Below are 13,145 nucleotides of genomic sequence, written 5' to 3' on the forward strand. Positions count from 1 at the left end.
GTTTGCCCTATGAGGTATACGGAAGAGAAGTGGTATGGCTGCTTGTCCTACAGCATGGTCTCCGAGATCAGACTGGATCCAAATCCCGGCACTGCCACTTGCTAGTTGTATAACCTTGAGGAAATCCTTAAAAACTGTATCTCAGTTGTGGTGCACCGTGGGTTTGTTGCGAGGATCAAAAAAGTTAGCCTGACACAGGGCAAATGCTAGTTAAGCTTCAGGGAATACTATTCTCACAGTACATATTGGTATACATAACATATTTTAAGATTGCATGTTTTTCCTTCATTGATTCAGGAAGTGCTTCTCAACACAGTAGAGCGAATGCTCTTGTTAAGATATAAACCAAATCATGTCACTAATCTTCTCTTGACCTTCTAAAAGCTTTCTATCTCACTCAGAGGAAAAGGCTAAGGGCTTTATAAAAGGTGCACAGGTAGGGTGACAATGTTTAGGACATGATATTTTTAGGACAATCCATGTTTATGCCTATTGTCCAGATGCAATTATTGATGACAGTGTCTCTTTTCACTCTCAGAGTATCCTGGTTTAAATGATAAAATATACGGTTACCCTATTATTAGGCCCTATGTTATCTGCTTCCCCCATCACATAGCCTACCGCCTATCCCTGTGACCTCATGTTACTACTGTCTCCCTTCCACTCACCACCATGGCCTCTTTGCTGGTCTTTTAACCGTCCAGACACATTCCTGCCTCAGGGACTTTGCCTTTGCCATTTCCTCTGCTGGAATGCTCTTACCTTAGATAGTGGCGTGGAAAGTTTTAGGTTTTTTATTCAACTGTTATCTTGTATTGAGGCATTCTTTAGCCACCACTCTAAAATTAGTATCTTTCCCCCTTTCTTTCTATTCCTCTTTCCCATTTTACTTTTCTCCTTATCAGTGATCTATGTGAGATATTTATTTATTTAACTTGCTTATTGTCGTATTCTTCTACTTGAATGTATGCTCCAAGAGGGCAAGGATGATTGTCTGTTTTTCTTTACTACCATTTCCCCAATGACTGGTATATAGTAGGAGCTCAGTAACTATCTATTGAATGGATAAAGGAAGAACATTTAGAGAGGAAAGATCTGATGTCACTGAGTAACCAAATGGCCAATCCACTGCTATCCCCATTACCTTCTAGAGTAAAATAGGGCTCATATGTTTAGGATTCATGTTATGAGAAGAATTATTTGACCAGCTTCCATTACGGATGCTCTTTTCTAAGTAAGTTGTTGGAAAAGTTGAGATGGGAAACAATGTCAACAAACCTCATACAGAGGTTTAAATTCTAAAAGTAACCTCTCAATTTGCACATCCAAAAATAGGATTAAATCTTCCTGAGGGCACACTTGGATCGCTGCTTCCTGAGTCCAGGAACACCGGGGACTTCAAACCTTCCAAGTTTAAGTAAACATTTCAGAGCATGTGGTCTTGTAAAATTTTTGATGTTCAAATTTAAAAATAAGTCTACCAAAAATTAATATGGAGTGATACTTACGTTTAGTCCCGTTACCGAATTTAATCTCAACTATTAACTTTATAATGTAGGAAAGTTTTTCCAAGAAAAGCTAGACATAGTTAAAAATAAAAGTGTAGCTATAGAAAGCAGTTATTTGAACTCCCAGGAGAATATGGTAGCTACAGAAAGCAGTTGTAGAATTTCTGGCAGTATATCAAATTTATTTTGACAGAATTTCTTAGAACAGTCCACACTTAATCACTCTAGTCTTAGAATCAACTTCAGACACAGAGAAGTTGATACCCCACCCTCTTTCATTTTAGTTAGCACACTCTTTATACCAACTGCATACCCTTGTATGATAATAAAGAAATAACACTCATATCCTAGCAACTCGTAGATGAAGACACCATAGAAATATTTCAGAATGAAATAGCCCGAACATCTGCTTGTACTGCAAGCGTTTGAAGCAGTGCAACATTTACATCCCCTCCCCAGCCCTCACTATTTTATGTTAAATTTAGAACACAGCAGCCTCTTCCATGAACTGAATGGTTCGATGGGGGAGTATCATCAGCCATGATATTTCTTTACATCTCCACACCTTCCTAATGAGAACGGGACTGAAACCATCTCTCTCTCCTCAGCCATGGGAACAATCTTGCAGTTATGGATGGTTTCCATTCCCCCCACCTCCCTGAAATAGGAATAACTGTGCTGTGAGCCAAATGCTGAGGGTTAAGAGAGTAACCTCACATGAGAATAATTACTTAACATGAGCATGAGAGAAGGCAATGAGGTTCCCAGACACAGGAAACGAAAAGTCAGAATGGGAGGTAGAGTTGGAGAGGGTTCTGAAGCCTTTCCAGACAGCAACTTCCTTATAACAAACAGTAAATTGGGTAATAAATTTATCACTCTGTCATTTTATGTGTACAGATATTCTAAAATCAGCTAGTTAGCATAATGAATTTTTTGCAATGCGCATGTGTCTTAGCAACGCCAGAAACTCAAACTCAACCTATTTCCTGTTCTCTGAAGAGCAAATAAAATCTTTAGTGATATGAATGTTCATTTTGATATCCCAAATCACATGTAGGTTTAATATTCCAATCAAAACCACAATTCCAAGTATGCTCAAAGAATGCATATTGCACAGAAACTTTGAAAAAAGAGTCCTCAATTGATTATATGTACCAGAGAGAGGAAGGTAACACAGTGGTCCAGACATAGGCAGAAGGGGAAAATGACCCTGTTATGTGCTGCTCTGCTTTGCACACATTTCCCTCAGATTTATGGACCCTGAGACGTTGCTCATTTGCAAGAAAAAAGTAGAAATTCAATAAATTCAAAAAGGAAGTCAGCTTTTAGATCTTGAATTGCATGGGAGGAAAAACACTCTTATAGAAGCAAGTACCAGTACATGTTCTTATTTTACTCATTCATCAAATATTTTTTAACTTGGATACAATGCTAGATGCAGGAGATACAATGATAAATGAGAATTATGGCAGCCTGTCTTAAGGAACTTGAAGTCTAGTGGGGCAGACAGGCAAGTGAATTGGCAAATACAACAGAGTGTGTGTTAAATGCTATTTCAGGGTTAATAGAGGGTGTCGTGGGAGCGCATGAGAAAGGCACTAACCCATTTTGGGTTATAGATACTTGCCAGACAAGGAGATGTTTAAGCTGAGATCCGAAGAATAAAGCAGAATAAGCCAGAGGAGGCCTGAAGGGAAAATCTGCCAGGTAGAGAGACCATCTTGGTATTCTCAGACAGGCCAGGTTAGCTCCAGGAAAGGGAGGTAGAGGAATGTGTACAGAGAGAGGCCCAGGAGGGAAGGCAGAGGCAGAGCTACCCCATAGGAAATATTTAGCTGCAATGCACCAACAAGGGGCAGAGATCTTGGTCAAAGGACACACTTTTCTTTATCAAAATTCAGGGAATATAGTTTTTATCCCTAATTTTATGGTTATAGTACTATTACTGGAGTACATAAGAAGGATATGTTTTTATTTGCTTGATGCTAAGTAAAAGGGAGACACCATCATTATCACATAGGCAATAATCTGGTGGGTAATTTGATCAATTTGGGGGAATAAGATGCGTAGACCACAGATAATTTCCTGTGTCTTGTACATAAATGAAGATTCCCTCTAACAAATTGTCATCATAATCATCAGTACCATCAGTATTTAAACTGGAAGATCTCAGAGAAATCTGATAAGAAGTCAATTTTAACAGTAAAGACCCTGAACAAATCAAATTATACCAAAAAGCACTTACTGAATGACTACTATGTTTGAGACACACAATCTATAAGTTGTGGCGATTTATTTTTTAGGCAAAAGTTGCCTTGGTGATTTGATGTGTCAGGAGACAACTTTGGTATGGCTGCCCCAACAACAGAATGGATTCCAGTTGCACAAGATGTCAAAGGCTGTGTGAATATGCAGATAACTGGCTCCAAGCAAACGTCTCTGGTTTCCACATTGCTCAGATCCTCTGCCAGAGCAACATATTGAGTCTTGACTTTCCATTGCAAAATATTTCTGATAATTTCAAACAGAATTATATCTGTTTATTTTTCATTGTTGTCCTCAATAAGAGGTGGATGCTTAGAGTGGTCCAAATTAGTAACCAACAATCAGTTACTAGATTCTGCCACTTGCTGGTTAGCTTCTTCTCACAAACCTGCTTTACCCTACATGCTAAAAAGAGACACTATTCACCTACAGTATCATCTATGACATCACTAGTTTCAATGCCCAGCTCTGCATGTGAGATATTTCTATGCTAAGTCATTGGACTCCACTTCTTCCCTCGGCCACCATTTTAATCCTTTGCAATCTACTTCCTCGTACACATATTTCCCCACATTCCTGTCTCTACTAAAGGGGCTGAGCTACAGTGTTTTATGGGCATATCTGTGTGCAAACATGGGTGAGCTGTTATCCTGAAAGCACATGATGCCAAGCTTTGGCTGGTTACCCATGCATAAACATCACTTTTAGAGGTTCCCTTCTATTCAAAATTATAACCCATCTCCCTATAGATGGCACTCTATGGCATTAACATAATCTCAAGAATCATTAAAGAGTACAATTATTAGATTCTGCTGTTCTAACCTATATTGGCATTTAGTAGTTGGGGGTTATTTGTATCCCTAAGATACAAGGTTTTAATTGCTTTGTCATTGTAATGGATGTAAACAATTTATACACAGATCAATGTACTGGCTAAATTTGGGCATTTCTTGAAAATTCAGGATATCAGATAATGTAATTTCCTCACACATAAAATCCATCATCAGTTTAGGTGACAAGCATGAGTATTTGAAAGGGTCGGTAACTCTTTTCCCTTCCTCTCTCCTGTTTTGGTCAGTCTTCTCTTATAATTAGTGATATTATGCTTTTTGCATAATTAAGAATTAGAGTAATCCTTTGATAACGTTAGTAACAACTTTTCCCCAACATTGCCATTTGCAAGGCCCTTGCATGCTTGAAAACCAAGAAGGTAACTGGCATTTATTTGCTTCCTTTGGTTCCTTCTGCTTTGAATTTTATTGTCTCAGATTGTCTGGTTTTATCACCAGGTAGTGTGTCTGTGTGTGTGAGAGTACAAGCTAGGGCCAGAGGAGACTCTCTCCACTTTTTGGCTTATTTCTTCTTTATGCAACACATGTAGCTTTGGACTTATTTTTCAATTTAGGATCTGTAAATGCCTCAGTAGCAGTCCTTCAGTGACTAGACCTAGCCTCTCTGAGAATGTTATTATTTTTTTAAATGTTTATTAATTTTGAGAGAGAGAGAGAAAGCATGAGTAGGAGAGGGACAGAGAGAGAGAGAGAGCGAAAGAGAGAATCCCAAGCAGGCTCCCCGCTGTCAGCCTGGAGCCCAACGCAGTGCTCAGTCTCACGAGCCATGAGGTCATGACCTGAGCCGAAACCGAGTCAGACACTTAATGGACTGAGCCACCCAGGCGCCCCTCTGAGAATGTTATTTAGTTAGCTGCAGTGATGGCATTTTGACAAGAGCTGTGCCTGCACATTGGCAGCTGGTAGGAAGTAGGTAAAGTATGATCAGAGTGGAGAGGACCTCGACTACTAAACATGGAAGCTCCTGGGTGATTTTTATTAAAATGACACTCGGTAAGTAGAAGTGAAGACCAGTATAGGTTGGAGAAAAGAAACCCTGAAGATAGGGAGTTTGATTAGGAAACTTTTGGAAATAGGTGTGGAGGGACCCCCTCTTCCATGCTCACAGATCGAGAGCCACTTGGTACAAAACACCATGGTAAAGGGAGATGGACAGCTGCTGCTTTGCCTTGTAGCATGCCATGGTCAGAGGAGTCCACAGGTCTGATAGGTGAGACTTCAAAGCATCAGACTCTTACAGCAGGAGGCAGCTGCAGACCAAAGGCAGGAAGGCCCAGAGCTCACATCACTAGGAAGGATTTCTCTGGACTCTCCTGGGCAGATATCAGGGAAACTACATCTTCTCATCTCCCAACTCAGAGAAGAGGACTGACAGAATGAGGTAGAAATAACCCCCAAATACTGGGAGGCTTTTTAGCTTAAATGTTTTCTTCTTTTCCTCTGGAAGAAGATTGAAATAACTAAAGCATGTATGTATTTTTTTAACCCAAAAGGTTTACTTTCTAAAATTAATGTTGGTTAAATGTCTCATTATGTGAGTTTTAGAAAAACAGTAATTACACAAATGTACCCCTGCGATGTAAAGGCCTGTCAAACTGTCCACATTGTATAGAACTACAATAAGGGATATAAAGTATTAGAGTCCCAAAAGGAAGAACCATTTGGTCAAATGAGGATGTGTAAATTATTATCCATTGTTATATGAATGTAAAACCAAGTTTTATTTGAATTTTCACCAACTGGGAATAGTCCAGACGGTCTGGCTTCGTGTGTTGGTCTGGACTAGAAATGATGTTTAGTCTAGTGACTGGCAGGTAGCACCTCAAAGAGATAAGCGAGTGTCTTTTCCAGCAGTCGCAAATATTGGTTTTCCAAAAATGTTCTTTGCAAATGGTCAAACGGGAATAATTAATTCAGAGATAGTTAATTATTCTTCTGAGGCATGATGGGTTGGTTAACTAGTATATAAGTATGAATAATCAATGTTTAATACTCTACAACATAACTACTAGAGTAAAATTTTGAATAAGAGTCATATAAATACTTTAAATCTATTAAAGAAAGATGTCATGAGAAAGCCTCGTGTTCACACACATTATTTCATAAAGAGAAAATTAATAACCTTTAAAAAAATTTAAGTTCTATAGCATGTGCTAAACATTTTAAGTTAATTATGCATTTTCAGTTTTGCATCATAGTTCAGTTCTAAAATCCCATTTCAAGTTCAAATAGAAAACATATGTTTTCATGCCATTCTGTGAAAAGAGATGGCATATAATTTTATCATTTGTTGTCTGATTTCTCCAATTTTGCCAACAATATACTTGAGTACTTTTGAAATGCTTTTTATTTGTAACGTTCGAGACTGTAATCATTGTTTTCATCTTTACTGTCAGCACTTCATTGTATGACTGCTTTTCCTGGTAGGCGAGCATAATTTTGCCATAGTTTAAGTGTATTTATTGGAAACCGAGAGACTCTTAGTTAAAATTTATCATGTCTTCAAACAAAACTTGCTACTTAAAGTCATATTTCAGAATATTATTGCTCAGAATAGTTTTGTTTTTATGGATAAGACATAGAAGAAAAAAAAAGAAAGGCTGAGGAAAGTACTTTTCCTGGGTTTAGAATAAAGACATTCCATAACATCTTGCATAGACCACGTAATTTTACTTGAATTTTAGTTCACTTGAATTCTTGCAGCCATTTTCCCTTCACAACCACTAGACCAAATATGAAACATCTAATTCCTTTGGGCTTTACTTTGTTTTGGTACTAACCAGTCCCTAAAGCAAGATGATCACAGTGACAGTGGATGAGTTATCTTCCCCTCCCACTGAGGCATCACTTTTGTCATATTTGTCTTGGGATCCTTATTGCCTAGCTCAGGGGCAGGCACACAGTGGGTACTCCACGAATAAAAACTCTGTAAACTGAAGAAATGAAGAAGGCAACAGTAAACTGAGGCCTATTTTAAATGGCTTTAGTGACACTGTTCAACAAGGTCAACACTGAGCTGAGATCACGTGGACCTCACTATCTCTAAGTCACCGAGACAACTGAGGGAAGCCAGCATACCCTTTGGCTTCCATCGTCAATCCAGATCGTCAAAATAAAACAGGTACTTTCATTTCAACATGTACCCTGGCTATCTGGCCACTGAATGGCATCACATTAAAAAGGTTACAGAAACTGAAGAAATACTTATTTTAAGTATCTTTTGGGCTCAATACATCTCACCCTGAAAACTGAGTCTCAGAAAAATCCAGTTTCTTCCCAAGATTGCCCATCCACTCAGCAAGCTCAGGGCTGGCATGAGAATCTGCTTCATTAAAGACCGTGACTTTAAATAGTCTTCCCCAAAACGCGATTTTGTAAACAATTAAGTTAGCAAATAAATGTAACATTTAACAAGTAATAAAAATGTTAAAGGCCACCAAAGTTGAAGGCTGCAGAAATCACTCTCAGTAAAAACACAGACTAAAACTCCAAAGGTCTGCAGCAACTCTCTTACTGTGGAATCAGAACGTATGTTCAAACCTGCAAATATAGTTGTGGTTACTTCCTACCTTAAACACATTGATAGGGAGATCAATGACCACATAGATAAGGTCTCCAAGGGCAAGGCTGGCTATCAGCGCGTTGGGGCCATTCCTCATACACTTGTTCTGGTAAATGATCCTGAGCAGAGTTGCATTCCCCACCATTCCCACGATGAAAATAGTACAAGATATCACAGTGTTAATGTATTTGAAAGCTGAAGTAATCTTAGTCTGCTGTGGGCAATAGCTGTGCATTGAGCCATTGCTAGGTAGGGCCAAATTAGTGGGTCGATGAGTGGTAACGAGGAAGCTGAGCTCTGTCCCACGAAAAGTGGTGAAATCATCCACTGGAGTACTTAGGTTTGTGCTGTAGCTTTCAGGATTATCACTGATCACACATCCAACCAGCGCTACCCAGAAGGACACCTTGAGGCAAAAGGTTTCCATCGTGATGCAAATTTGAGGAAATGTCTCTTACTACCTTCCCTTTATACACTTGCTTTTTTTTTTTTTTTTTTCACCTGGAAAAGAAAGGAGGAAAAATAATTGGTTACAAAATCCAGCTGCCAATAATTGTAGTCAATGATTATTTACTGCGTCAGGTAAAAAGTAATATATATTTGGTAATTAGATAAGATCTGTGTAAGGTTATCCCACGGCAGGGAAAAAAGACAAGATCAAAGCTCCATTATGGCAAATTTTCTATCTCTATCTCTATCATCTCTATCTCTATCTCTGTCTCTCTCTACACCCCTCTGCTTCCTTGTCTTTCTCTCTCTCATCTCCATCCATGATTATATCTAGATTATAATATGGATGAGGACATATGGGTTTTTCCTTTAGTAGATCAAAAGTTACTTTTTTCTCTCCATTACACTGGCTGATAAAAACCTGAATTGCAAAAATCTTCAAGAGTTGAGATACAAAATTTTATTTATTAATGGAAGAGAAAAGGCATTATTTGCCGAGTAAAATTTACATGGTATCAAGGCATAAAATTAGCAAATTCTGTAACTAACAATTCAATATTCCAAAATGTGTTCTGTTGTACACATGGTAAATAATGAACATGGGGTTAAAATGTAGCACAGGTAGTTATTTAAAGTGTCATAAAATGCTCTTTTAAAATCAGAACTGTGCTTAATACCATCAATACATTTAACAATCTTAGTTTCGATTAAAAGTTATATAATTGATACACACAAAATATTCATTTTATTGAAAATCTTGATGATTAATGTGTACAATCCACCTCTCTGACAGGAATTTTTTCTCTCTCTCTTCCATTCTTTAGAAATTATTATCCCAATACTTGCCAGCAAGTGAAGCTGGTAATAATGGCTTTCCAGGCCAGGTACAGAATTTGGCTTTCCAAGGGCTATCTGTCTCATGCTTTCTTTGAAACATCCTGTGTGGTTACATTTGTCACACCAACTGTGCTGAGCACTTCACATGCATGGTGTTGTCTAATGCACACCATGCCTCTGTGAGGCCGATGCACAGTTCCTCTAGAAACATAGGGGACCAGAGGCTCAGTAAAGGCAAGGAGCCTTCAGGTCCACAGGTGGTAGTGGCAATGTTGATTCTAAGGCAGGTTTGTCAGACTCTGAGCCTGAGCTCTTAGCCACTAGACCACACACACACTCTCTCTCTCATTCTTGTGCTTTCTTAGCACCTAAAATGTTTCAACAGTCTCCCAGAGTTTCCATGAAACAATAGATTTGGGAGGGTGATTACTTGTTTCCAAAAGATCATTTGTTTTCCTTTTTTGTTTTCTTGTTTGTTTAAGTGACTTGCTGACAGCAAGTGGTCCTTCTTGCTCAGAAGGATACTTTAATCCTTAAAAGACATTGGAGGGGCACCTGGGTGTCTCATTCAGCTAAGTGTCTGACTCTTGATTTCAGCTCAGGTCATGATCTTGTGGGTTCGGGAGTTGGAGCCCCACCTCGGGCTCTGTGCTGACAGCATGGAGCCTGCTTGGGATTCTCTCTCTCCCTCTCTCTGCCCTGCCCTCTTCACTCTCTCTCTCTCAAAATAAATAAATGATTTTTTTTTTTTTTTACAGAAAAGATATTGGAGGAAATGAGGGGTTGGTAGTAACACAGTAATCAAAGGTAAATTAAAAATGGCTCCTCCCACTTAAATATTTTGTAAATTTTCTTCTCTGTGAGTTTTTAATGATTCTTTAAATGAAGACCATAACCTCATTAATGCAGTGGCATGTGTCTATGATATATAGGGTCATAATGTAGTTTTTTAAAAATTGTGTCCTTTTTCTCGGCCTATTTATAGTTGGTATTAACCGCTTTTAGGAATTTTGACAGTTATATTGGGAAATCAGTAGAGCTTAGGTTTACTCAATATGTCGATGAAATAAGATTTATTCAAGTTGTGCAGAAGGTCTAAAGTAAGTACAAGGTGTAAATACCACATACTTTTGCCTTCCCCTGAGGTTTTTCCTGGGAACGTGAAAAAATAACATTGTATGTATATTAATAATTTATTATGTATGCATCTGTTATCTGACTTGAACTTTATAACTCTGGTAGGCAGGGGCAATATTCCCATTTTAATCATGAGTTAAGTGGGTCTTGAAGAAGTCTTCATGGCCAAAGAGTGTCAGGACAGGCATAATGCCTCACTTTGCTTTGCTTAATTATAAATAGTTTGCAGTTTTTTCCTGTTTCTTACAGTTTGGAGTGAATACTTGACCGAATACTGTAGATCTACAAAATGCCACTGCTTGCATTCTACAGTGGAGACCAAGATTCTAAGAACAAAGCACCTTGTCATTCTCTTCTTTAGATCATAGATACGAGAGAAAAGAAATCCTTCAGTATGTTATGCTATTTAATGACTACAGCCTCCTACTTTCCCAGTTGGGCTGGACCCTTCAGTAATGTTTCCTTAAAAATGAGAAAGAGAAGGCCTTTCCTGGAAATGGAGTGGCTCTTTGCCCAGTAGAGTCCACTAGGAGGATATTTAGTGAACTGACCTGGCTATCATGGCTATTATGCCAGTTAGGAAAGGTACCACTAGTGTTTGAACATCAGCATGCTGGTTTGCTTGGTCAGCTGATTAGGCAGGAACTATGGAGGCCAAGGCTATAGGTTCTCATCAAAGTGTGAGCTAGCTACCATTAAAGCCACATTTCTTGTTCTTCTCACAATGATACTGCTACATCATTTATGATGACATCTCCATCAGCTCTTGACACATATTAAGCTGCAGAGCTAAGGGATACTTGCCAAAGATATGTGGGTACCATATTATCATTGGGTGAAAAATGCAAAAGCAAATAAACAAAAAGCCTCTCAAATGCATGTTCCTCCATGGATGAACCTGTAGCACATTTCCGTGGATCCAAGTCATGCTGTGCTTGGAACTCTCGGTCACAAGCAGACCTAGCTCTAGTGAAGCATCTCAGGGTCTACCCTGAAAAACACAGTTTATAGATTCAGCCTTCTTCATATTTGGGGGCTAAGAATTTGATGGAGTCCTAAAGCTATTATTAAGGAAGACGACTGAATCCTTAGGTTTACACTGCAAGCATTTAACATCTTGGATTCTCAGGATTAAAGTTCACCTGTAATTAGTAATTTGGAAATTCCAACCTTACCAAAATGGCATAAATTTAGAGCACGTAATTTACTGAAATGATTGCCAAGATGTTTCTCAATTAGTTAACACAGAGGGGGCAGGAGGCCACGAATATCTACTAGAGGAGAGAAAAAAAAAAAACAAACAAACTAGGAACTTTTTATTAGTCTTCTGTGGGTTCTGCTTGCTGGGTAAGAAACTAGCAACTCTCCTTACAGACAACTGACTTTAATGTGCCTCCCACCCCACCCCCTCCGCCGCCAACTCTATCCGGGAACTCCATTAGGATGGTGTAAACAGAGGCTGATTATCTAGAAACAGCCCTTGTTTTCTGCACGTGAAAGGCAACAAGTGCCCTTTAAAGGAGAGCACAGAACACAACGCCCAGACCTCTACAGGCAGGTTTCCAAATTAGCTGCACTGGGGGTTTTCCAAAACACATCAGTCCCTCACACCAAGTGCCCTTGGCTACCCTTGGCATACCCCGGGTGTGCAAGGAGGAGAAGCAGGCGAGTAAGAAAAGGCTGCGAAGCAAACTTCGCAAGTAGGCTTTGGAGCCAGCGACGAGGGCGTGATGTTCCACAAAGTTCTTATATGCTTGGGGGAAAAGGGAGACCAAGGAAAACCGTTGGTTTTCCTCTGACTAAAAATCCTAATCCCGCCTGGGGAGGCTGGGGGCTTTCGATCAGTCCCCCAACCCCCAAACGTTCCCGGAGCGCGCCCTTCCCACAGAGGCGCCCGCCCCGCCACGCGCCCTCGGGCAGGTGGGTGCCAGCCCCTGTGCGAAGGGTCGCCAAGCTGCAGGGCGCCGGGCGAAAACGCTCCCGGCTCGCCAGTCCTCCCAGGTAGCGCCCCCACCCCCACCCCCACTCGGGTCCCCGAGGAAAGAGTTGCACCGACCGTGGAGCTCGGCGGGCTCAAACAGCTGCCCGGTCCGCGCGCCGCGCCTGGGCGGGAGGAAGCGGAGCCGGCGAGGGTGGGTGGTGGCCGTCCCCGGCTCCCACGCCGCGGCAGCCCGGGAAGCACAGCTGCCTCCGCTTCGGAAAGCTTCCTGGGCACGGCTCCTCCGGGGAGGTCTTCCCGAGCCTCCAGCCTCCGGCCACCGAGTGGGACGGAGCCTCTCCACCGCCCGTCCGCAATCGCCAGACTAAAGGGATGACTGTACGCGCGCGCGCGCGCGAAGGCTCGCAAGAAAAAGAAAACTCCAGGGGAACACGCCTCCCGGCTGTCCTCCCCTTCTCCTCGAAACACTCCCAGACCTTCGCCTCCACTCTGGGACAGCAAGAACGTCCCAACCTTCCAGCCCTCCCAGGAGGAAGACACTATAAAGCACAAAGCTGCCGCCCCCTCCCAGCTGCCTCCCAGGCCCTGAAGGG

The 13,145-nt window shown here is 40.8% G+C and overlaps 1 protein-coding gene across 1 annotated transcript in view; it reads right to left on the reverse strand.

Moving 5' to 3' along the window:
• The window catches only part of EDNRA (endothelin receptor type A), a 57,503-nt gene extending 44,787 nt beyond the window's left edge, over window positions 1–12,716 (reverse strand). The window contains exons 1-2 of the mRNA XM_030312960.1: window positions 12,670–12,716; window positions 8,197–8,690 (exon numbers count right to left, since the gene is read on the reverse strand). Coding sequence (XP_030168820.1) covers window positions 8,197–8,616 — 420 coding nt within the window. The 5' untranslated portion in view covers window positions 8,617–8,690; window positions 12,670–12,716. The remainder of the gene's footprint in view (window positions 1–8,196; window positions 8,691–12,669) is intronic.
• Window positions 12,717–13,145: the final 429 nt, after the last annotated feature.

Source organism: Lynx canadensis, chromosome B1 (genome assembly GCF_007474595.2).
Source record: "Lynx canadensis isolate LIC74 chromosome B1, mLynCan4.pri.v2, whole genome shotgun sequence".
Taxonomy (NCBI): Eukaryota; Metazoa; Chordata; class Mammalia; order Carnivora; family Felidae; genus Lynx; species Lynx canadensis.